Source organism: Mercenaria mercenaria, chromosome 2 (assembly GCF_021730395.1).
Source record: "Mercenaria mercenaria strain notata chromosome 2, MADL_Memer_1, whole genome shotgun sequence".
Taxonomy (NCBI): Eukaryota; Metazoa; Mollusca; class Bivalvia; order Venerida; family Veneridae; genus Mercenaria; species Mercenaria mercenaria.
This window is the reverse complement of record NC_069362.1, coordinates 32,857,145-32,881,637: the sequence shown is the minus strand read 5'-3', so window position 1 is coordinate 32,881,637 and position 24,493 is coordinate 32,857,145. Positions and strand designations below refer to the sequence as shown.

Below are 24,493 nucleotides of genomic sequence, written 5' to 3'. Positions count from 1 at the left end.
GCCAATAAAGTTATGGCAGTCACTCAGACCACAGTCAAAGTTACATGTATTGGAAATAAGATTTGCACTATTTGTTAAAATAACATCAAGGAGTGTAGGATCACTGTGATTTTGGAAACAAGTAGGATCTTTAATAATGTTTTCCAGTGCAAAAATATCACAAGTATAACACAAATTTCCGGATAAATCTCTATAAATCGTAAGTTCGGATTAATGTTCTCCGGATAAAGCGGTATTAGTCATGATAGTCACAGTAAAGAGCAGGTGTTCTTTTTTTTCTTTATAAGACTGAAAACCTTTTAAATGCTGCAGTACACACCTCAAAAGATTAAACTCGGAAAGGACTTATTCTTAGATCATATCAGCAAAGAAGTATAAAATACACAGAATGGCAACTGGCTATAATCTCGCGTGAGCTCGTGTCAGAGCGTGATTCAGCGTTATCTTACTAAAAACAAACATCGGCAAGCATGGAGTTACAATTTGTACCTTTAAAACTACATTTAAAATACATGTTAGCTTCTAAAACAAAATTAGGTTAATTTGAAATGGTCTTAAGACACGAAGTACACGGTTTTTTTTGCCATCGAAAGAAGCGTGGTCATATTTTACCGATGAATAATTGCTTTCGCATACAAAATGGCGCGTGGAGAAAGCACCACTTCCTGTAAACGAGATCTCGTTTTTTTGTCACGGGAGGTTGGCGAGATTTGCTCTATATGCCTTTCAAGTTGCCAATCTATTTATTTTTATAGCTCTTTGATATCCGATATTATATAAAAGAAGTCCACTTTCACCATAAAGTCACATAGATTTCTATATATTTGCCTACATTGCTAGCTGTTTTTGTTAAGATTGGTATTACATCTTGTTACTTTCCACTAGCCAAACCTAATGTATGGATTCACAGGGGCTAGGTATTTAGCAGATGGAGTTTCTTGTATGATTGTTCCCTTTAATTTATAGGAATGCATGTAACATTACTTCTTGCTTAGAAATCCTGTCTGATAATACCCCTGAATATATACCTACATCAAATACAGTATGTATTTCACTAATTTACTGTGACTAAAAAGTAAAAAACCCTGTATTCAGTTGCAATCACCTACTGAAATATATATTCTTGGAGGGAGGGTCTTTTCACCCCAAGACAGCCCAAAACACCCATAGACACCCTAAGACACCTAAAAAAACAATAATTATCCTATTGTTTGGTATTAAAATGTCAAAAAATAACATATTTTAATGATTTAGGTGATAATTTTCTTTTTTCTGAATCATAAAAAAGGAAACTTTAGAACATAATAATTCAACGGGAATAATCCAAAAAGCTTAACTATGATAGAGCCTAAATGAGATCCAGTTATTTCCCTTCCATACAGAAGTTATTGTGTTTGTAAAATATGTTAGTAAATTTGAGTAAAAAGTCAAAATGTTTTTAACTGTAAGGGCATCCGGGATCTGCAGAATGACTATATCCAAGGGAAACAAATAAATATGTAATTTACATAGTAAACTTTACCTCCCTTTCACATTAATAACAAGTTCGTTTCAGCTGATATTGTTAGATGTATTTCCTTGAACAAATCTACTCTGCATGTTATCTTAACTGTATAAGCATGTCTTTAAGATATATATTTTTAATAAATGATACAAATAAATTAATATTCTAGGTGTCTTGGGGTGTTTTGGGGTGTCTTTGGGTGAAAAGACCTTCCGTATTCTTAGATAAGGAGATTCTTTTTAAAAAGTTACAGGTGGAGGAGGAAATAAATAAAAATAAAATCCACAAAACACCTCCAAGTCAATAAGAAAGATAAATAAAACAATTTTTTCCAGACTCTCTTTATTTTCAGCTCACCTGTCACAAAGTGACAAGGTGAGCTTTTGTGATCGCGCGGTTTCCGTCGTCCGTCCGTGCGTCCGTCCGTAAACTTTTGCTTGTGACCACTCTAGAGGTCACATTTTTCATGGGATCTTTATGAAAGTTGGTCAGAATGTTCATCTTGATGATATCTAGGTCAAGTTCGAAACTGGGTCACGTGCCTTCAAAAACTAGGTCAGTATGTCTAAAAATAGAAAAACCTTGTGACCTCTCTAGTGGCCATACTTGTGAATGGATTTCCATAAAAATTGGTCAGAATGTTCACCTTGATGATATCTAGGTCAAGTTTGAAACTGGGTCACATGCCTTTAAAAACTAGGTCAGTAGGTCAAATAATAAAAAACCTTGTGACATCTCTAGAGGCCATACTTTTCATGGGATCTGTATGAAAGTTGGTCTGAATGTTCATCTTGATGATATCTAGGCCAGGTTTGAAACTGGGTCAACTGCGGACAGAAACTAGGTCAGTAGGTATAAATTATAGAAAAACCTTGTGACCTCTCTAAAGGCCATATTTTTCAATGGATCTTCATGAAAATTGATCTGAATGTTCACCTTGATGATATCTAGGTCATTTTCGAAACTGGGTCACGTGCGGTCAAAAACTAGGCCAGTAGGTATAAAAATAGAAAAACCTTGTGACCTCTCTAGAGGCCATATTTTTCATGAGATCTTCATGAAAATTAGTGAGAATGTTCACCTTGATGATATCTAGGTAAAGTTCAAAACAGGGTCACATACCTTCGAAAACTAGGTCAATAGGTCAAATAATAGAAAAACCTTGTGACCTCTCTAGAGACCATATTTTTCAATGGATCTTCATGAAAATTGGTCAGAATTTTTATCTTGATAATATCTAGGTCAAGTTCAAAACTGGGTCACATGAGCTCAAAAACTAGGTCACTATGTCAAATAATAGAAAAAATGACGTCATACTCAAAACTGGGTCATGTTGGAAGAGGTGAGCGATTCAGGACCATCATGGTCCTCTTGTTTGTTTTTATCCAAATGCCATTAAAATTTATTATGCAAATTTTTAAAGTATTAAGTAGAATATTGGTTCTTTGCACTTAGTAATCAGTTAAAATCAATTTAAACTTACACTGTTTTTAGTTTGTCTGAGCACAAAGTGCTAGTTAATCCCCCGCAATGAGTGGTGGGGGATTATAGGAATGGTCTCCGTCTGTCCTTCCATCTTCCGTCCTTCTATCCTTCCGTCTTCCGTCCTTCCGTAACATTTTGTGTCTGCTCTGTATTTCTTAAACCCCTTGAAGGATTTTCATGAAACTTGGGTCAAATGATCACCTCATCAAGATATGTGCAGAACCCATGAGTAAGCCATGTCGGCTCAAGGTCATGGTCACAACTCAAGATCAAAGGTGTGAGCCTTCCATTTTATGTCCGCTCTGTATCTCCTAAATCCCTTGAAGGATAATCATGAAACTTGGGTCAAATGATCACCTCATCAAGTCGATGTGCAGAACCAATAAGTCAGCCATGTCGGCTCAAGGTCAACGTCATAACTCAAGGTCGAAGGTTTCAGCCTTCCATTTTGTGTCCGCTCTGTATCTCCTAAATCCCTTGAAGGATAATCATGAAACTTGGGTCAGATGATCACCTCATCGAGATGATGTGCAGAACCTGTGAGTCTGCCATGTCGGCTAGTGGTCAAGGTCATAACTCAAGGTCAAAGGTTTGAGCCTTCCATTTCCTGTCCGCTCTGTATCTCCTAAACCCCTTGAAGGATAATTGTGAAACTTGGGTCAAGTGATCACCTCATCAAGACGATGTGCAGAACATATGAGTCAGCCATGTTGGCTCAAAGTCAAGGTCACAACTCGAGGTCAAAGGTTTGAGCCTTCTATTTCGTGTCCGCTCTGTATCTCCTAATTCCTTGAAGGATAATCATGAAACTTGGGTCAAATGATCATCTCATCAAGACGATGTGCAGAACCCATCAGTCAGCCATGTTGGCTTAAGGTCAAGGTCACAACTCATGGTCAAAGGTTTGAGCCACTATCCGTAACAGTGGTGGGGGATATCTACAAAGTGTTCAAGGTAAGCTGTTGTGATCACTCTGTGACCATTGTGCATTAATTGTTGTGCATCGTCCATCATGCATTGTCAACAATTTGACTGTTACATTAACACTTTTAAGGTTACAGTTTTAGCTTGATCATAATGAACTTTGGTCAGAATGTTACCCTCAAAATTTAGGACAAGCCTTTTGCTGGGTTATCCTGGGTCAAAAACTAGGTAAATAGTTCAGTTATTTGGAAAACCTTGTTAACTCTCTAGAGGCCACACTTTGTCGCAGTGTTAGTCTCAATGAAATCTAAGAAAAATTCAAAACTTGATTACCTAAAATTGAAAACTAGGTCAGTAGTACAAATCATAGAGAAACACTGTTCCATTTCTAGAGGCCACATTTTGTGTTTAGATCGATCTTCATATAACTTTACCAGAATGTTTGTCTCTATGAATTCTAAATCAAGATTAATCCTGGGTTACCACAGGTCAAAAACAGGACACATGGACAAACAATAGAAAATACCTTTTTTATCCCCCCAACAAAGGCGAAGGGGATATTAGAAATGCTCTCCGTCGGTGTGTGCGTGCGTCCGTCCGCAACGATCTTTGTCCGAAGCATAACTCCAAAAGTACTGGAGGGATTTTCTTCAAACTTCATACACTGATAGAACACATTGGGAGGAAGTGCAGTGTGCAAGAACAATAACTCTACCATGCCTATTTTTGAGTTATTCCCCTTTATCTTATTTTCTTAAAAACATTTGTCCGCAGCATAACTCCAAAAGTGCTGGAGGGATTTTCTTCAAACTTCATACACTGATAGAACACATTGGGAGGAAGTGCAGTGTGCAAGAACAATAACCCTACCATGCCTATTTTTTGAGTTATTCCCCTTTATCATATTTTCTTAAAAAATTTTGTCCGGAGCATATCTTCTTCATGCACAGAAGGATTTTGATATATCTTGGCACAAATGTTCACCACCATGAGGCAGTGTCATGCGCAAGAACCAGATCCCTAGGTCTAAGGTCAAGGTCACACTTAGAGGTCAAAGGATACAAGAATGAAAACCTTGTCAGGAGCATTTCTTCTTCATGCATAGAGGGATTTTGATATAACTTGGCACAAATGTTCACCACCACGAGATGGAGTGTCATGCGCAAGATCCAGGTCCCTAGGTCTAAGGTCAAGGTCACACGTAGAGGCCAAAGTTCAGATACAAGAATGACTTTGTCCGAAGCATTTCTTCTTCATGCATGGAGGGATTTTGATGTAATTTGGCACAATTATACACCATCATGAGACGAAGTGTCATGCGCAGTTCCCTTCTTTAGAATTACTTCCCTTTGTTGTTACTTTAAAAAGCTTTAATTATGTCTCCCCCCTCTGGGGGAGACATATTATTTTTGCCCCGTTCGTCTGTCCGTCCGTCCGGTCGTCGGTCCGTACGTCACACTTCATTTCCAATCAATAACTGAAGAACCATTTGACCTAGAACCTTCAAACATTATAGGGTTGTAGGGCTGCTGGAGTAGACGACCCCTATTGTTTTTGGGGTCACTCTGTCAAAGGTCAAGGTCACAGGGGCCTGAACATTGAAAACCATTTCCGATCAATAACTAGAGAACCACTTGACCCAGAATGTTGAAATTTAATCGGATGATTGGTCATGAAGAGTAGATGACCCCTATTGATTTTGGGGTCACTTTGTCAAAGGTCAAGGTCACAGGGGCCTGAACATTGAAAACCATTTCCGATCAATAACTAGAGAACCACTTGACCCAGAATGTTGAAACTTTATAGGATGATTGGTCATGAAGAGTAGATGACCCCTAATGATTTTGGGGTTACTCCGTCAAAGGTCAAGGTCACAGGGGCCTGAACATTGAAAACCATTTCCGATCAATAACTAGAGAACTACTTGACCCAGAATGTTGAAACTTCATAGGATGATTGGTCATGTAGAGTAGATGGCCCGTATTGTTTTTGGGATATCTCTGTCAAAGGTCAAGGTCACAGGGGCCTGAACATTGAAAACCATTTCCGATCAATAACTTTTGTACCACTTGACCCAGAATGTTGAAACTTCATAGGATGATTGTACATGCAAAGTAGATGACCTCTATTGATTTTGGAGTCACTCCGTTAAAGGTCAAGGTCACAGGGGCCTGAACATTGAAAACTATTTCCGGTCAGTAACTTGAGAACCACTCGACCCAGAATGTTGAAACTTCATAGGATGATTGTTTATGCAGAATAAATGACCCCTATTGTTTTTGGGGTCACTCCATTAAAGGTCATGGTCACAGGGGCCTGAACATTGATAACCATTTCATAGGATGATTGAACATGCAGAGTAGATGACTCCTATTGATTTTGGGGTCAGTCTATTTAAGGGGCCTGGTCATGTAAAATCATTTATGGAAAATAACTTGAGAACCACTTGACCTAGAATGCTGAAACTTAATAGGATGATTGGACATGCAGAGTAGATGACCCCTATTGATTTTGAGGTCTCTTGATCAAAGGTCAAGGTCACAGGAGCCTGAACATTGACTTGAGAACCACTAGGCCAATAGTGTTGAAATTTAGCGGGATGACTGGACATGCGAAGTAGATGATCCCTATTGCAGCCAGCCATCAGTGTCTCTTTGACTTTCGCTCCTGACCCCTATTGACTTCTTGCCTATAGGACTTTGCATTGGGGGAGACATGTGCTTTTTTCTAAAAGCAATTTCTAGTTGTAACTTTTTCATTTCTAGTTGTAGGGAAAAATCGAGACCACTTTTCTGTAGTACAACATGCATGCTACATCCAATTTTGAGGTGTATTTTGACCAATCTCTACCTGTTAAAGATTTTTGTGTGGACATACAATTTTTTTTTTTTTTTTTTTTTTTTTTTTTTTTTTTTTTTTTTTTTTTAAGATTAACTTCCCTTAGTTGTTACTATGTTACTATAAATAACTTATATTGTAACATTTTTATAACTGACCATAGGGAAAAAACAAGACCACTTTTCTGTGGTACAACATAGATGATACTTTCCAATTTTAGGTGTATTTTAAGGTATCTCTACCTGGTAAGGAGTTTTTTTGTGGACTTAGAAAAACAAAAGACTTACAATGATTACTAAACAACCACAAAATTAAAATTCCATTTGTAAATACAGCTGCTAGAGTAAAGAAATTTGCTGTGACGGGCGTATATTGTGACATTCTGGCACTCTTGTTCCCTGTTAGCTTTCCTTTCCTTGTATTTACAGTAGCCGTATAGAAAAACATCATAGCTATACTGTTCATGAAAATTAATAAAATTTAGCAGTAAACCACCTCACCACTGACTTATTCTTTCTTCCACATTTTTAAAACCCCTGATGCGGACCACAACTCAACGGTTCTTCAAAGTTTTCCCCAAAATTAATACTTTCAGACACTAACTTGCCAGGAACTTTAGCCTTCAATTATAATATGCCTGGCGGGGGGATTAGCCATGTCTAACATGGCTCTTGTTTACACTCTAGGGGTGATCTTCATAAAACTGTGTTAGAATGTTTGCCACTCAAGTTGAAAAATAATAAAAATGACATAAATATTCATAAAATGGAAGTTCTTGTCAATCAAATCCCATGTTTATATATATTGTAAATACTTTAAATGAAGTTTCTAACAGAATTAGTCATCTTGGTTCTTTCATATGTATATATAGTGAAATAAGGGATGTAATGCAAATTAGCTTTGAAGATATGATAGTAATGAAGATTTATTCCTTAGAAATTTCATAAGTATTATTTTGCAACAAAGGGAAGTAAATAATGCAGACTTGCTGAAATATTTTGTTCAAATAGGCCTTTATTCAGTCCTTAATAAAGCATAATGACATACCGGTATATGCCATGGGGGAAGGGTCGGTAACGTACACTCACATAGCAGTGATATAAAGTTGTACCTTAAACGTAAAGTTGATTTTCATTGAAAAAATCGAGCACATCAAACTTGAACAGAAGTTTAATTTAGTAAAGTTTAAAAAGCAAAGAATCTTTGTTGACTTGCAATGATTTATACATATTCTGAACTTCTTAGAAGCTGCCGGGGCTCTTTCCACAGACAGTTTATTTATAACATTGTACACATGTGACATAGCCATCTTTATACTGTTTGTCTATAAATATATTGTAACAAAGGTTTTGTTGGGGGATGGTGAGTTTTCTGTTTTGAAAAAGCAGTTAGTGTAGTAAATCACTTGCCATTTGACATAGAAATTGTGTTTTTAGCTCACCAGAGCACAAAGTGCTCAAGGTGAGCTATTGTGACCGGTCATTGTCCGGCGTCCGTCGCATGCGGTGTGCATCGTCCGTCAACATTTGCCTTGTGAACACTCTAGAGGCAACAATTGTGGGCCAATCTTTATGAAACTTGGTCAGAATGTTAGTCTTGATGATCTCTTAGACTAGGTCAAGTTTGAAACTGGGTCATGTTGGGTCAAAAACTAGGTCAGTAGGCCAGATCAAAGGAAAAACTTGTGAACACTCCAGAGGCCACATTTGTGAGCCAATCTTTATGAAACTTGGTCAGAATATTTGTCTTGTTGATCTCTAGGTCAAGTTCAGAACTGGGTCATGTGGGGTCAAAAACTAGGTCAGTAGGCCAGATCAAAGGAAAAGCTTGTGAACACCCTAGAGGCCACATTTGTGACCCAATCTTATGAAACTTGATTAGAATGTTATTCTTGATGATCTTTAGGTCAAGTTCGAAACTGGGTCATGTTTGGTCAAAAACTTAGGTCAGTAGGCCAGATCAAAGGAGAAGTTTGTGAACACTCTAGAGGCCACATTTGTGACCCAATCTTTATGAAACTTAGTCAGAATGTTTTTCTTGATGATCTCTAGGTCAGGTTCGAAACTAGGTCATGTTGGGTCAAAAACTAGGTCAGTAGGCCAGAGCAAAGGAAAAGCTTTTGAACACTCTAGGGGCCACATTTGTGATCCAATCTTTATGAAACTTGGTCAGAATGTAAATCTTGATGATCTCTAGGTCTAGTTCGAAACTGGGTATGTTGGATCAAAAGCTAGGTCAGTAGGCCAGATCAAAGGAAAAGCTTTTGAACTCTCCAGAGGCCACAATTTTGTGAGCCAATCTTTATGAAACTTGGTCAGAATATTTGTCTTGTTGATCTCTAGGTCAAGTTCAAAACTGGGTCATGTGGGGTCAAAAACTAGGTCAGTAGGTCAGATCAAAGGAAAAGATGTGAACACTCTAGAGACCCAATCTTTATGAAACTTGATCAGAATGTTATTCTTGATGATCTTTTAACAACAGTAGTTGTGCATGGGGCATGTTAGGTTCTTTCAACAACAAAAATTGCAGAGTTATGGGACTTTGGGGGGGGGGGTGCGGGTGGTGTACATTCATCACTTTTAGTGATAGCTCTAGTTATTTCAGTTCTCTGGAAAAAATAAGGACCGTTATTTCAGTTCTCTGGAAAAAATAAGGACCGTCTGACTTGTAATACAAGAAAAAAAACACTGAGGCCTAGTGATGGCATTGTAACAATCTGTGTGTCAAAAAGTTCACCATTTCAAATGAGTTTTTAGTCTTGACTGATATAACACTGCAAATAGGTATATGTATATAATAAAAGTGTCTTTAAAACATTACCTTGATTTGCAGTGATGCGTTTTGCTCTCATGGATTTGCAAGGCTGGATTACTCTTAGGCATGTGCCTAATGGATCCATTACTGGCAAAATCCAGAAGTGGATTGGCTTGCTTTGTATCTGGAAGTTGATTGATTAACTTAGTACCCAGAAACGGATTGATTTGCTTAGTATCCAGAAGTGGATTGATTTGCTTAGTATCCAGAAGTGATTTGATTTGTTTAGTATCCAGAAGTGGATTGGCTTGCTTATTTTCCAGAAGTGGATTGATTTGCTTAGTATCCAGAAGTGGATTGATTTGTTTAGTATCCAGAAGTGGATTGATTTGCAAAGTGTCCAGAAGTGGATTGATTTGCTTAGTATCCAGAAGTGATTTGATTTGTTTAGTATCCAGAAGTGGATTGATTTGTTTAGTACCCAGAAGTGGATTGATTTGTTTAGTATCCAGAAGTGGATTGATTTGCTAAGTATCCAGAAGTGGATTGATTTGCTAAGTACCCTGAAGTGGATTGATTTGCTAAGTACCCAGAAGTGATTTGATTTGTTTAGTATCCAGAAGTGGATTGATTTGCTTAGTATCCAGAAGTGATTGATATGCTTAGTATCCAGACGTGGATTGATTTGCTTAGTACCCAGAAGTGGATTGATTTGCTGTTTACCCAGAAGTGGTTGATATGCTTAGTATCCAGAAGTGGATTTATTTGCTAAGTATGCATAATTGGATTGATTTGGAGAGAACCTGGAACTGGATTGATTTGCTTAGTACCTAGAAGTGGATTGATTGTCTTATATATAATAGTACCCAGGAGTGGATTGGTTAATTTATATAGTAACCAGAACAGAAGCGGATTGGCTTGCTTAGTACACCAAAGTGGATTATTATGGCAGATGTTCCTGGATTTTGTATTGGTAGTGGCCCTCTCTGGAGCATTGTGCAATATGTTTGTGGATTCTGTATTGGTAGTAGCCTTCTCTGGAGCATTGTACCAGATGTTTGTGGATTCAGTATTGGTAGTTGTTGTGTCTTGAGCATAATGCCAGATGTGCCTGGATTCTGTATTGGTAGTGATCCTCTCTGGAGCATTGTGGCAGATGTTCCTGGATTCTGTGTTGGTACTGGCCCTCTGGATCATAGTTGCAGATGTTCCAGGATTCTGTATAGTTAGAGATCCTCGCTGGAGCATTGTGGCAGGTGTTCCTGGATTCTGTATTTGTAGTGCCTCTCTCTGCAGTGATGTTCCTGGATTCTGTAGAGCAAAGTTTAAGATGTTCCTGGATTCTGTATTGGCAGTGATCCTCTCTGGAAAATTATGGCAGATGTTCCTGGGTTCTGTATTGGTAGTGATCCTCTCTGGAGCATTGTGGCAGACGTTCCTGGATTCTGTGTTGGTACTGGCCCTCTGGATCATAGTTGCAGATGTTCCAGGATTCTGTATAGTTAGAGATCCTCTCTGGAGCATTGTGGCAGGTATTCCTGGATTCTGTATTTGTAGTGCCTCTCTCTGCAGCGATGTTCCTGGATTCTGTAGAGCAAAGTTTAAGATGTTCCTGGATTCTATATTGGCAGTGATCCTCTCTGGAAAATTATGGCAGATGTTCCTGGGTTCTGTATTGGTAGTGATCCTCTCTGGAGCATTGTGGCAGGTATTCTTTGATTCTGTATTAGTAGTGACCCTCTCTGGAACATTGGCAGATGTTCCTGGATTCTGTGTTGGTAGTGACCCTCTTTGTAGCATTGTTCCATATTTTCATGGATTCTGTATTGGTAGTGATCCTCTGGAGCATTGTGGCAGATGCTCCTGGATTCTATAGTGGTAGTGACCCTCTTTGGATCATTGTTCCCTATTTTCATGGATTCTGTATTAGTAGTGGCTCTCTCTTGAGCATTGTGGCAGATGTTCCTTGATTCTACTGTAAACCTAGAAATGTTCGTAGATACTATATTTCGCGTTTTTCAAAACATGAACATTTTCGTGGATACAAATCTTCGCGGAATCATATCCATCGCGAATCCCGCGAATATGAAGTCGCAAATGAACATATTTAGTATAATAAGGCAAGTATCACTGCATAGTTGCATTTATAGTATTCTTGAAAACATTCAGTTTTTTTGTACCCTTCAATTATAAATACACCCTAATCCTTTTTATCGGCATATCAACGGTTATTCACACCTCCAATTATTGACAGTCAGTAAATTGCTGTTATTACACTGTTATTTGTTTGCCATTTAAATAAGCGATTAATCCACACTTAGCAGAAATAGACACAATATTTTACTTACAAATAATATATCGTATTGGCTGCCGACTGCAAATTGCATGTATATGTCGTTCGATAGATGCATATTGTTTTTGTTTTTATCCCCTGTTTGCCTTACGGATCCATATTGAAAATGCTGTTGCTTCATAAATAAGTAAATTGTAAATTAATTGAAATAATGTTGATTTGTGCACTCATGTTATACAATTACAGTACTAGAATATGAATTATTAATATCCAGGTATGTATAAGCACAGAACCATTTTATAGCGATCTGTATAAGCTGAAGCTAGAATCTTTCCTGTTTTTGTAAGAACAGAGTTTTTCATGGCTATTTAATTTCATGGAAATATACTACCCGCGAAAGGTGCTAATTTAAAAAGCGCGAAAACAATTCTAGGTTTACAGTATATTGGTAGTGACCCTCTTTGGAGCATTGTTCCATATTTTCATGGATTCTGTATTGGTACTAGCTCTCTCTGGAGCATTGTGGCAGATGTTCCTGGATTCTGTATTGGTAGTGACTCTCTCTGGAGCATTGTGTCAGATGTTCCTGGATTCTGTATTGGTAGTGACCCTCTTTGGAGCATTATTTGATATTTTCATGGATTCTGTATTGGTAGTGACTCTCTCTAGAGCATTGTGGCAGATGTTCCTGGATTCTATATTAGTAGAGACCCTCTTTGGAGCATTGTTCCATATTTTCATGGATTCTATATTGGTAGTGACTCTCTCTGGAGCATTGTGGCAGATGTTCCTGGATTCTATATTGGTAGTAACCCTCTCTGGAGCCTTGTTCCATATTTTCATGGATCCTTGCACAAAACCTAGCTTGGCCTTAAATTTAGATATAACATGCTGTGATTTGGTAGTATGTAAAATTACTTTTTAAAAATCAAATAGTAAAAATGAAGTGAATTACATGAAGGTCTTAAACATTTCAAATAGCTCCAATAATATTATATGGATAACAATTATGCTGGTAGATAATTTGTATGAAATGGTCAATATGTGACATAATTGAAGTTTGTGATTCCTTACAGATAAAGAAGATTTCAAGTCCAGTGATCTACAAAGCATAAAAAATGACGCAAGCAAAATTTTTGGGTCAGTTTAAAGCGTTAGTCTGGAAAAATGTTCTCTTGAAGAATAGAAACAAAAAACAGACATTTCAGGTAACCCCAATCATTTTAATCTAAACCTTGAAAACAGTTAATATATTGCAGATTTGTGAAAAATTAGTGTGAAATCATTAATTTTCATGGGGAACTTATCTTCATGGATTTTATGGTTTGGTCAATTTGAAAGTTAATTCCAATAAAAAAAAAACACTTTTTATATATATAAATTTTATTTTATCTTCAAAAGTCCCATTCTGCACATTTATGTTCCCACAAAGTAATTGTTTTGACCAGAACCACAAAATTTCTCGCCCATGAAATGAAATGATTTGACAGTTTAATCAGATAATGTTCACTCCAATATTAGTTTAATTTTTACCAAAGGTGTTTTCAGAAAGTGGTTGCTAGATCAACTTGCTAATTACTTGTACACATTATGTGATATGGCCGCATAAAATCGTGTGGATAATTTAATCTTTTAGCTATTAAAAGAGATTAAAATCATATGATAAGAGTATTAATCAATTCTATGCAACAAAGAATAAAATTAGTAATTGATAGTTATGTCTCCCCCAGGAGACATATTGTTTTTGCCCTGTCCGTCCGTCCGTCCATCCGTCCGTCCGTCCGTACGTCACACTTCATTTCCGAGCAATAACTGGAGAACCATTTGACCTAGAACCTTCAAACTTCATAGGGTTGTAGGGCTGATGGAGTAGACGACCCCTATTGTTTTTGGGGTCACTCCGTCAAAGGTCAAGGTCACAGGGGCCTGAACATTGAAAACCATTTCCGATTAATAACTAGAGAACCACTTGACCCAGAATGTTGAAACTTCATAGGATGATTGGCCATGAAGAGTAGATGACCCCTATTGATTTTGGGTTTACTCCGTCAAAGGTCAAGGTCACAGGGGCCTGAACATTGAAAACCATTTCCGATCAATAACTAGAGAACCACTTGACCCAGAATGTTGAAACTTCATAGGATGATTGGCCATGAAGAGTAGATGACCCCTATTGATTTTGGGGTCACTCCGTAAAAGGTCAAGGTCACAGGGGCCTGAACATTGAAAACCATTTCCGATCAATAACTAGAGAACCACCTTACCCAGAATGTTGAAACTTCATAGGATGATTGATCATGAAGAGTAGATGACCCCTATTGATTTTGGGGTCACTCCATCAAAGGTCAAGGTCACAGGGGCCTGAACATGGAAAACCATTTCCGATCAATAACTAGAGAACCACTTGACCCAGAATGTTGAAACTTCATAGGATGATTGTACATGCAAAGTAGATGACCCCTATCGATTTTTGGGTCACTCAATTAAAGGTCAAGGTCACAGGGGCCTGAACATTGAAAACCATTTCCGGTCAGTAACTTGAGAACCACTTGACCCAGAATGTTGAAACTTAATAGGATGATTGGTCTTGCAGAGTAGATGACCCCTAATGATTTTGGGGTCACTCTGTGAAAGTTCAAGGTCACAGGAGCCTGAACATTGAAAACCATTTCCAATCAATAACTTGAGAACCTCTCGACGCAGAATGTTGAAACTTCGTAGGATGATTGTTCATGCAGAGTAAATGACCCCTATTGTTTTTGGGGTCACTTCGTTAAGGTCAAGGTCACAGAGGCCTGAACATTGATAACCAGTTCTGATCAATAACTTGAGAACCACTTGACCCAGAATGTTGAAACTTCATAGGATGATTGAACATGCAGAGTAGATGACCAATATTGATTTTGGGGTCAGTCTATTAAAGGTCAAGGTCACAGTGGCCTGTTCATGTAAAATCATTTTTTGGAAATAACTTGAGAACCACTTGACCTACAATGTTGAAACTTAATAGGATGATTGGACATGCAGAGTTGATGACCCCTATTTATTTTGAGGTCACTTGATCAAAGGTCAAGGTCACAGGAGCCTGAACAGTGACTTGAGAACCACTAGGCCAAGAGTGTTGAAATTTAGCGGGATGTCTGGACATGCCAAGTAGATGATCCCTATTGCAGCTAACCATCAGTGTCTCTTTGACTTTCGCTCCTGACCCCTATTGACTTCTTGCCTAAAGGACTTTGCATTGGGGGAGACATGCGCTTTTTTACAAAAGCGTTTTCTAGTTAGATATTTGGAGAGTTAACTGTGTTTTGTATGTCCTACCTTAGTATTGATATTATTTAAGAATGGGCAATAAGACTCTAAATCTAGCTCTGTGTTTGAACAGTTGTCTGTTTAAACAAAAACTACCACAATTTTGAAAATAAAAGTTGAAAAATTGTTTATTTTCTTATTACTAACATCTAACCACCATGTATATGCAAAAAGTTTTCTAACAGAACCGCCTTCATTTTAATGCAAAATAATATATCCATGCATAATTTTTTCTGTGTATTTCAGGAGATACTCATGCCGATTTACTTCATAGCCATTTTAGCAATGATAAAGTCCTTTGTTAAACCAAAGACCTATCCAGAAATAAACAGCTTTCCAGTATATTCGTTAAATGATACTAAAACCTTGGGTTCATTTGGTGGTAAAATTTTGGTAACACCAAATACCTCACATTCTCATAAAGTGTTGGATGAAACGACAGATATATTGCACAGTATATTAAAAAACAGTGTATTTAATGTCTTATATTTTGACAATGAAGATGAAGCTGTGCAGGCTTATAAAATGTCACCGCAAAACGTTGCTGCAGGTGTGATTCTGCATTATGATTCAACTAAATCGCATACCAATTTAAGCTACGCTATACGTGTTCCTTATTCAGACATAGCAAGCTCCGATCCAGGCAATATATATCAAGATCAGTCACAATGTCGTAATGGTAATGGACTTGATGGGTCTAACTGTGCTGCAGCCACATATATCTACACAGGTTTCTCAGCTATACAGCTAGCAATTGACACAGCCTTAACAAGAATAAATTTCAACAATTCCAATCTATATCCACCAGAAATTAATGTTCAGATGATGCCTAAACCTGGATATATTCCTGACACAAGCTACATACAGATTTTATCATCTTTGTATTTCATCATTGCATACTCACCTTTCATTAACTTCCTGACTGTAAACTTGGTTGCTGAGAAGGAGAAGAAAATCAAGGAAGGCATGAAGATGATGGGACTTAGAGATGCAGCTTTCTGGTAATACATTCATAATTATTTATTGTCAATGTAAAACGATATATATAGCTTTATGGTTATTGTTTAGCTCACCTGAGCACAAAATGCTTGGAATGAGGTATTGTGATCACTCACTGTCTGGCATCCACCCGTCTGTCTGTCCATCATCCGTCTGTCAGCACTTTTCTTCAAACTACATTCTCTAAAACCATGTGGTAGAAGTTGATGAAACTTAACCTGGATGTTCCTTGCATAGTCTTCCAAAGATATTCAAACCTTTCCACTTGGTTTCAGATAGGGGCTGCCAGAGCAAAAAATTGAAAATCTTCAAATGACAACTCCCGATAAACTGCTAGACAAGTCTAATTCTAAAATAATTCACACAAATGGTCCTTGACTGACCCTCTATCCAGATTATTCTGATTTGTCAGAGCCCGGCATGGTCACTATTCTGTCTATGTATAAAGTGGAAATTTTAAAAATCTTTTCATGTGGAAACTGCCGGCTGGATTTCAAATAATTTCACACAAATAGCCCATGTGTGACCCTGTATCATGATTGTTCAGATTGTTTTGATTTTCAAAAAACATGGCCACCAAGGGGCAAGGCCACTTTTCCTTATATGTATATAGTGTAAACTTTAAAGATCTTCTTGTAAGAAACAGCAGGTCCAGTTTTCAAGTTATTTTACACAAATGTTCCTTTGGTGACCCTTTAGGAAGATTGTTTTAATTATTCCGATTCGTCGAAGGCATGGTCATTTTTCCCTTTATGCATATAGTTGAAACTTAAAAAATCTTCTTGTCAGAAACAGCCGACCTGACTTTTGAATAATTTAACACAGATGTTTGACCCTGTACCAAGTTTGTTCAAGCTATTCCGATTGGTCAAAAAAAATAAAGCCACCAGGGGGCATGTTACCTTTTCCCTATTTGTATATAGCCCGCCCGCTTAGCTCAGTAGGTAAGAGCGTTGGTCTACGGATCGCGGGGTCGTGTGTTCGATCCTCGGGCGGGGCGTATGTTCTCCGTGACTATTTGATAAACGACATTGTGTCTAACATCATTAGTCCTCCACATCTGATTCATGTGGGGAAGTTGGCAGTTACTTGGGGAGAACAGGTTTGTACTGGTACAGAATCCAGGAAAACTGGCTAGGTTAACCGCCCGTGTTACATAACTGAAATACTGTTGAAAAATGGCGTTAAACCCAAAACAAACAAACAAACAAAAACTATTTGTATATATTGGAAATTTTAAAAATCTTCTAGTCAGAAACAGCAGGCCCAATTATAAAAAAAATTGCACAAATGACCCTTTACAATGATGGTTCAGATCATACTGATTCTTAAAAAAACATTGTGCCGCCAGGAGACATGGTCAGTTTTCCCTATATGTATGTAGTTTGAAACTTAAAAATCTCCTTGTTTGATATTGTCTGTTTGTATTCTATGTTATCATTTCCCCAACCTCTTACTCCTCCCACCCCCATTCCCCAACTCAAACAACCACATGCATGCACATGCAGGCATGCACACATGCAAACAGGCATTACCAGTTCATATCTATTTAGTAGAAACTCAATGTAAAAAAGTTATTCTTGTCAGAAAGCACTGGCACTATTTCAAAGTAATTTCACAGACATTTTCTTTATATAACCATCTACCAAAACTGTTCATGCAAGAGGCATAACTTATCATGGACCTCTTGTTAGCTCACCTGTCACATAGTGACAAGGTGAGCTTTTGTGATCGCGCAGCGTCCGTCGTCCGTCCGTCCGTGCGTAAACTTTTGCTTGTGACCACTCTAGAGGTCACATTTTTCATGGGATCTTTATGAAAGTTGGTCAGAATGTTCACCTTGAAGATATCTAGGTCAAGTTCGAAACTGGGTTACGTGCGGTCAAAACTAGGTCAGTAGGTCTAAAAATAGAAAAACCTTGTGACCTCTCTAGAGGCCATATTTTTCAATGGATCTTCATGAAAATTGGTGAGAATGTTTACCTTGATGATGTCCAGATCAAGTTCGAAACTGGGTCAACTGCATTCCAAAACTAGGTCAGTAGGTCAAATAATAGAAAATCCTTGTGACTTCTCTAGAGGTCATATTTTTCATGGGATCTGCATGAAAATTGGTCAGAATGTTCATCTTGATGATATCTAGGTCAAGTTCGAAACTGGGTCACGTCCAGTCCAAAACTAGGTCAGTAGGTCAGATAATAGAAAATCCTTGGGACCTCTTTAGAGGTCATATTTTTCATGGGATCTGCATGAAAATTGATCAGAATGTTCATCTTGATGATATCTAGGTCAAGTTCGAAACTGGGTCAACTGCGGTCAAAAACTAGGTCAGTAGGTCAAATAATAGAAAATCCTTGTGACCTCTCTAGAGGTCATATTTTTCATGGGATCTCCATGAAAATTGGTCAGAATGTTCGTCTTGATGATATCTAGGTCAAGTTCGAAACTGGGTCACGTGCGGTCCAAAACTAGGTCAGTAGGTCAAATAATAGAAAAACCTTGTGACCTCTCTAGAGGTCATATTTTTCATGGGATCTGCATGAAAATTTGTCAGAATGTTCATCTTGATAATATCTAGATCAAGTTTGAAACTGGGTCACATGCGGTCAAAAACTAGGTCAGTAGGTCAAATAATAGAAAAACCTTGTGACCACTCTAGAGGCCATATTTTTCATGGGATCTGTATGAAAATTGGTCTGAATGTTCATCTTGATGATATCTAGGTCAGGTTTGAAACCGGGTCAACTGAGGTCAAAAACTAGGTCACTAGGTTTAAACATTGAAAAACATTTTGACCTTTTTAGAGGCCATATTTTTCAATGGATCTTCATGAAAATTAGTGAGAATGTTCACCTTGATGATATCTAGGTCAAGTTGAAACTGGGTCACGTGCGGTCAAAAACTAGGTCAGTAGGTCTAAAAATAGAAAAACCTTTTGACCTCTCTGGAGGCCATATTTTTCATGAGATCTTCATGAAAATTGGTGAGAATGTTCACCTTGATGAGATGATATCTAGGTCAAGTACAAAACTGGGTCACGTGTCATTAAAAACTAGGTCATTATGTAAAATAACAGCAAAACCTTTTGACCTCTCTAGAGGCCATATTTTTCAATGGATCTTCATAAAAATTTGTCAGAATTTTTATCTTGATGATGTCTAGGTCAAGTTCAGAACTAGGTCACATGAGCTCAAAGACTAGGTCACTATATCAAATAATAGAAAAAACGACGTCATACTCAGTTCATGTGGTGACAGGTGAGCGATTCAGGACCATCATGGTCCTCTTGTTTTCAAATAGGGGCAATCGAGCCCTTGTAGGGGCAGCCAGAGCAAAAAATAGAAATATCTTAAAACATCTTCTTTTCATGGACTGCTTGATAGATCTTCATTATACTTGGTCTGTAACATCTTTACAAGGTCCTATCCCAGTTTTGTTCAGATGGGGCACTTGGCCCCATTTAGGTTTCACTAGAGCAAAAATAGAAAAAAACTTAAAATTACTTCTTTTAATGAACTGCTGGGTGGATCTCCATGAGGCCTGGTCTGTAGCATCATTGTAAGATCCCTTCCTAAATTTGTGGTAAAATGGTAGCACTTGGCCCATTTTTAGGGGCCACTAGTTGATACTAAACAAAGTTGTTACCATTCATGATTCAGTGTGTCATAAATATTTAAAGGTCAGACAGTCAAGGTCAGATGAGCGACTAAGGGCCACAACGGCCCTCTTGTACACTTAATTATACCCCTAAAGCATAGGTCATGGTACAGGTCATATGCACATCTGTCCATCTTTCTGCTTGGTATCTTAAGAATGATTTGACCTTTGATCCTCTATGTTTGCAGGCACATTGCCCATAGGAAATGCATGACCTTTATTGATTTTGAGGTCATATGGCCATAGGTCAAGGTTACAGTGACTTTTAGTACAAAAAATATTTCAGTGCAGTATCTAGAACAGGCCTTGACATACCATCCTCAACTTGGCAGGTACATTGCTCACGGACAATGGGAGACCTGTGGGAACTTTGAGATCAGCGGGTCAAAGGTCACTTCACAGTAACTGTTAATGCAAATATTGTTTCCAGGCAGGTTGCCAATGAACGGTGGATGGACCTTATAGATTTTGACTTTAGTGGGTCAGAGGTAAAGGTGACACTGACTGTTTGGCCGAGTGTTTGCACACATATCTTCCCTATATTTTTAGAAGAAATTGACCTGCAACTCTCAAAGTTTGCAGGCACAGTGTTGGTCGGCAGCATATTTTGACGTCAAAGGTCATGGTCACAGTGGCTGTTAGCACAAAAACCTCTTTGCTACATATTTTGAGAATTACTTGACCTTTGGCCCACAAGCATAGTCAAAGTGACCTCTAGACTGAATATCTTTACTGCTCAATAAGTAAAGTAGGCTGTCGTAGGAAAGTTGCTTGCAGTCAGTAGATGATCACTGTAGTTTTTAGGTCATTTAGTCAAAAATCAAGTTCACAGCATACATAATTGTATACCCACTGGCCTCTGACAGGCCATCTTGGGATCATATTTGTTTAACGTTATATTTATGTTACTATGGCACTTTCTATCTGTACTTTTTTACCAGGGTTACCATATAGGAATTTTACAAGCGAGTTCACTACATTTTAATCAGTTTTATATTAATGTATTTATATCTTCATTACAAGGTTGTCATGGGGATTTGTGTATTCAGTGATCATCATTGTTGTGACCTTGGTCGTCATAGCGATAGCATACGAATTTAAGTTCTTCACAAACAGTAATATGTTGCTGTTCTTCCTGATGCTGGTCTTGTATGGTCTGTCTATCATTGGAGTGTCCTTCTCACTGACACCATTCTTCAGTAAGGCTCAGGTAAGCTGATACCAGAAAATGTACATTTGTTTGTTTAGTGTTGAGTTTTAGATGATAAATTTATTTATGGCCGATTGTGATGAAAACTTGAAAATTAATATTGAAATCCAGTATTTGTATGTGAAGAATTGACTTCACAGCCTATTAAAAATTTGAAGTTGTTACACCTTGTCCTGTCCCACATCTTTTTACAGCTGCATTTAAAGTTTAGCAACATGACTTGCTTGAGAAAACTATTTTCAAATTATTGTCAAATATATCATATATTTTAAAAGCTGAAGCTTGTATATCAGTACATACAAGTTTCTTCACCATCATATTTAAAGTAATCATAGAAAGCTTACATAGACTGAAAAAGTGGCAACAAAACACAGGCAAATTATTGCATGTATACATACTACTTGCAGCTTCCCATTTAAGTCAGCTATTTTTATTCTTTATTTTTTTTATGCCCCCGAAGGGAGGCATACAGTTTTTGAACCGTCTGTCCGTCTGTCGGTCTGTCCGCAATTTTCGTGTCCGGTCCATATCTTTGTCATCCATGGATGGATTTTCAAATAACTTGGCATGAATGTGTACCACAGTAAGACAATGTGTCGCGCACAAGACCCAGGTCCGTAGATCAAAGATCAAGGTCACACTTAGACATTAAAGGTCATTTTTCATGATAGTGCATTGATGGGTGTGTCCGGTCCATATCTTTGTCATCCATGGATGGATTTTTAAGTAACTAGTTTACGCATAAATGTGTGGCACAGTAAGACGATGTGTCGTGCGCAAGACCCAGGTCTGTAGCTCAAAGGTCAAGGTCATACTTAGACGTTAAAGGTCGTATTTCGTGATAGTGCATTGATGGGCGTGTCTGGTCCATATCTTTGTCATCCATGGATGGATTTTCAAATAACTTTGCATGAATGTGTACCACAGTAAGACAACGTGTCGCGCGCAAGACCCAGGTTCGTAGCTCAAAGGTCAAGGTCACACTTAGATGTTAAAGGTCATTTTTCATGATAGTGCATTGATGTGCGTGTCCGGTCCATATCTTTGTCATCCATGGATGGATTTTCAAGTAACTACGCATAAATGTGTTGCACAGTAAGATGACGTGTCGCGCGCAAGACCTAGGTCTAGTTATTTCAAAATCCATCCATAAATGACAAACTTATACTAACTCAAGTAAGGTCAAGGTCACACTAACAAAATACCCATTTTTGGTAAGTCTTTCCCACTGACAGATAATTTTATGACCTTGACTCCTGAATGACCTTAATCTTGAAGATCCAATTGTCCTAAACTCTAACATCGGCCATAACTATTCATTCAAAGTGCCATCGGGGGCATGTGTCATCCTATGGAGACAGCTCTTGTTTTATAGAGAACTTGATGAGTGGTTGAGTTTACCCATTGTATTGTATGTAGAATAATAATCCAGGTAAATGTTCACACATACGAAAAAGGCCTTGCATTTTATAAATTTTTCATAAATTAACAGCTATATCATCCTAAATGTAGTAAATAAATTTGCCATATGTTCTATATAAAATAATCTTCTGAGAGCTGTCACACATAGCCAGGCACGTTTGAAAGAAGGAATAGAAACAATATGTCCCTAAAATTAATGATCTTCAAACCGCAAGAAAACTCCAAGAAGAGTAGTGGTCATCTCAGACATATGTTTTGTCTGACTTGACAACACTTTGGAAGGTCTTCCAATTTGATAGCAAAAATATCGGTATAAACATCTGTAAGGCGTAAAAAAAAGAATTGTTTGTTTCCGGTATCCCGACCTACCCTAAATTTTTGGCCCGACCCTAAATGTATAAACATGTGTAATATGGTATGTTTACATTTCTATAACTGCAAAATATATTCTTGAGAATGCAACCAAAAGTCAAGTGTAAGTCCACAATGAAATAAAAACAGAAACTGACACGTAACACATGAAAATGTCATTTTAACTGGGAGAAAATTGTGGATATTTTCTTTCCACCATTATCTGACCTAAGCCAGTATAATTATGCAAATTGGTTACCAATTTCGAGCTTTTATATCTGAATAGATTGATGACATTGTATTTCCAATAAATCTAAATGGTGATAGTTTTAATCATAGTCTATCATTCATTATGTAAACCTTTTTATGCCCCCCTTCGAAGAAGGAGGGGTATATTGTTTTGCAGATGTTGGTCGGTCGGAATGTAGACCAATCCGTTTCTGGATGATAACTCAAGAACGCTTGGGCCTAGGATCATGAAAGTTGATAGGAAGGTTGGTCATCACCAGCAGATGACCCGTATTGATTTTGAGATCTGTATGTCAAAGGTCAAGGTCACAGTGACCCTGAAAAGTTAAACAGTTTCCAGATGGTAACTCAAGAACACTTGGGCCTAGGATCATGAAAGTTGATAGGGAGGTTGATCATAACCAGCAGATGACCCCTATTGATTTTGAGATCTGTATGTCAAAGGTCAAGGTCATAGTGACCTTGAACAGTTTAACAGTTTCCGGATGATAACTCAAGAACGCTTGGGCCTAGGATCATGGAAGTCGATAGGGAGGTTGGTCATGACCAGCAGATGACCCCTATTGATTTTGAGATCTTTATGTCAAAGATCAAGGTCACAGTGACCCTGAACAATTAAACAGTTTGTGGATGATAACTCAAAAACGCTTGGGCCTAGGATCATGAAAGTTGATAGGGAAGTTAGTCATGACCAGCAGATGACCCCAGGCCTATTGATTTTGAGGTCAGTATGTCAAAGGTCAAGGTCATAGTTACCCTGAACAGTCAAACTGTTTCCGGATGATAACTCGAGAACGCTTGGGCCTAGGATCATGAATATAGATAGGGAGGTTAGTCATCACCAGCAGATGACCCCTATTAAATTTGAGATCAGTAGGTCAAAGGTCAAGGTCACAGTGACCAGGAACAGTAAAATGGTTTTCGGGTGATAAGAAGGCTTGGGCCTATAGGATCATGAAAATTGTTAGGAGATTGATCATGCCCAGCAGATGACCCCTATTGATATCGAGGTCATTAGGTCAAAGTTCAAGGTCACATTGGCCAGAAACAGTCAAACAGTTTCTGGACGATACCTTGAGAACGCATGGGCCTAGGATCACGAAACTTAACAGTTTCCAGATAATTACTTGAGAATGCTTGGGCCTAGGAAACTTGATAGGGAGGTTGGACATGACCAATAGATGACCCTTTAGATTTTGAGGTCAGTAGGCCAAAGGTCAAGGTCACATTGACCCGGAACAGTTAAACTCTTTCTGGACGATACCTTGAGAACGCATGGGCCTAGGATCACGAAACTTAACAGGGAGGTTGATCATGAACAGCAGATGCCCCTATTGATTTTGAGGTCAATAGGTATAAGGTCAAGGTCACATTGAACCAGAACAGTAGAACTTATGTTTACAGTGAGCATATAACTTCTGTTCCTTTTGTAATTACTGAATGCATCAAGGGGGGCATTTCATGTTCTACAAGCTCTTGTTATAAATCTTTATTT

The 24,493-nt window shown here is 38.1% G+C and overlaps 1 protein-coding gene across 1 annotated transcript in view; it reads left to right on the top strand.

Moving 5' to 3' along the window:
* Positions 1 to 24,493, top strand: part of LOC123563660 (cholesterol transporter ABCA5-like) — a 109,367-nt gene that overhangs the window by 8,074 nt on the left and 76,800 nt on the right. The window contains exons 2-4 of the mRNA XM_053525156.1: positions 12,875 to 13,006; positions 15,357 to 16,111; positions 20,790 to 20,976. Of these exons, the coding sequence (XP_053381131.1) occupies positions 12,917 to 13,006; positions 15,357 to 16,111; positions 20,790 to 20,976 (1,032 nt within the window). The 5' untranslated portion in view covers positions 12,875 to 12,916. The remainder of the gene's footprint in view (positions 1 to 12,874; positions 13,007 to 15,356; positions 16,112 to 20,789; positions 20,977 to 24,493) is intronic.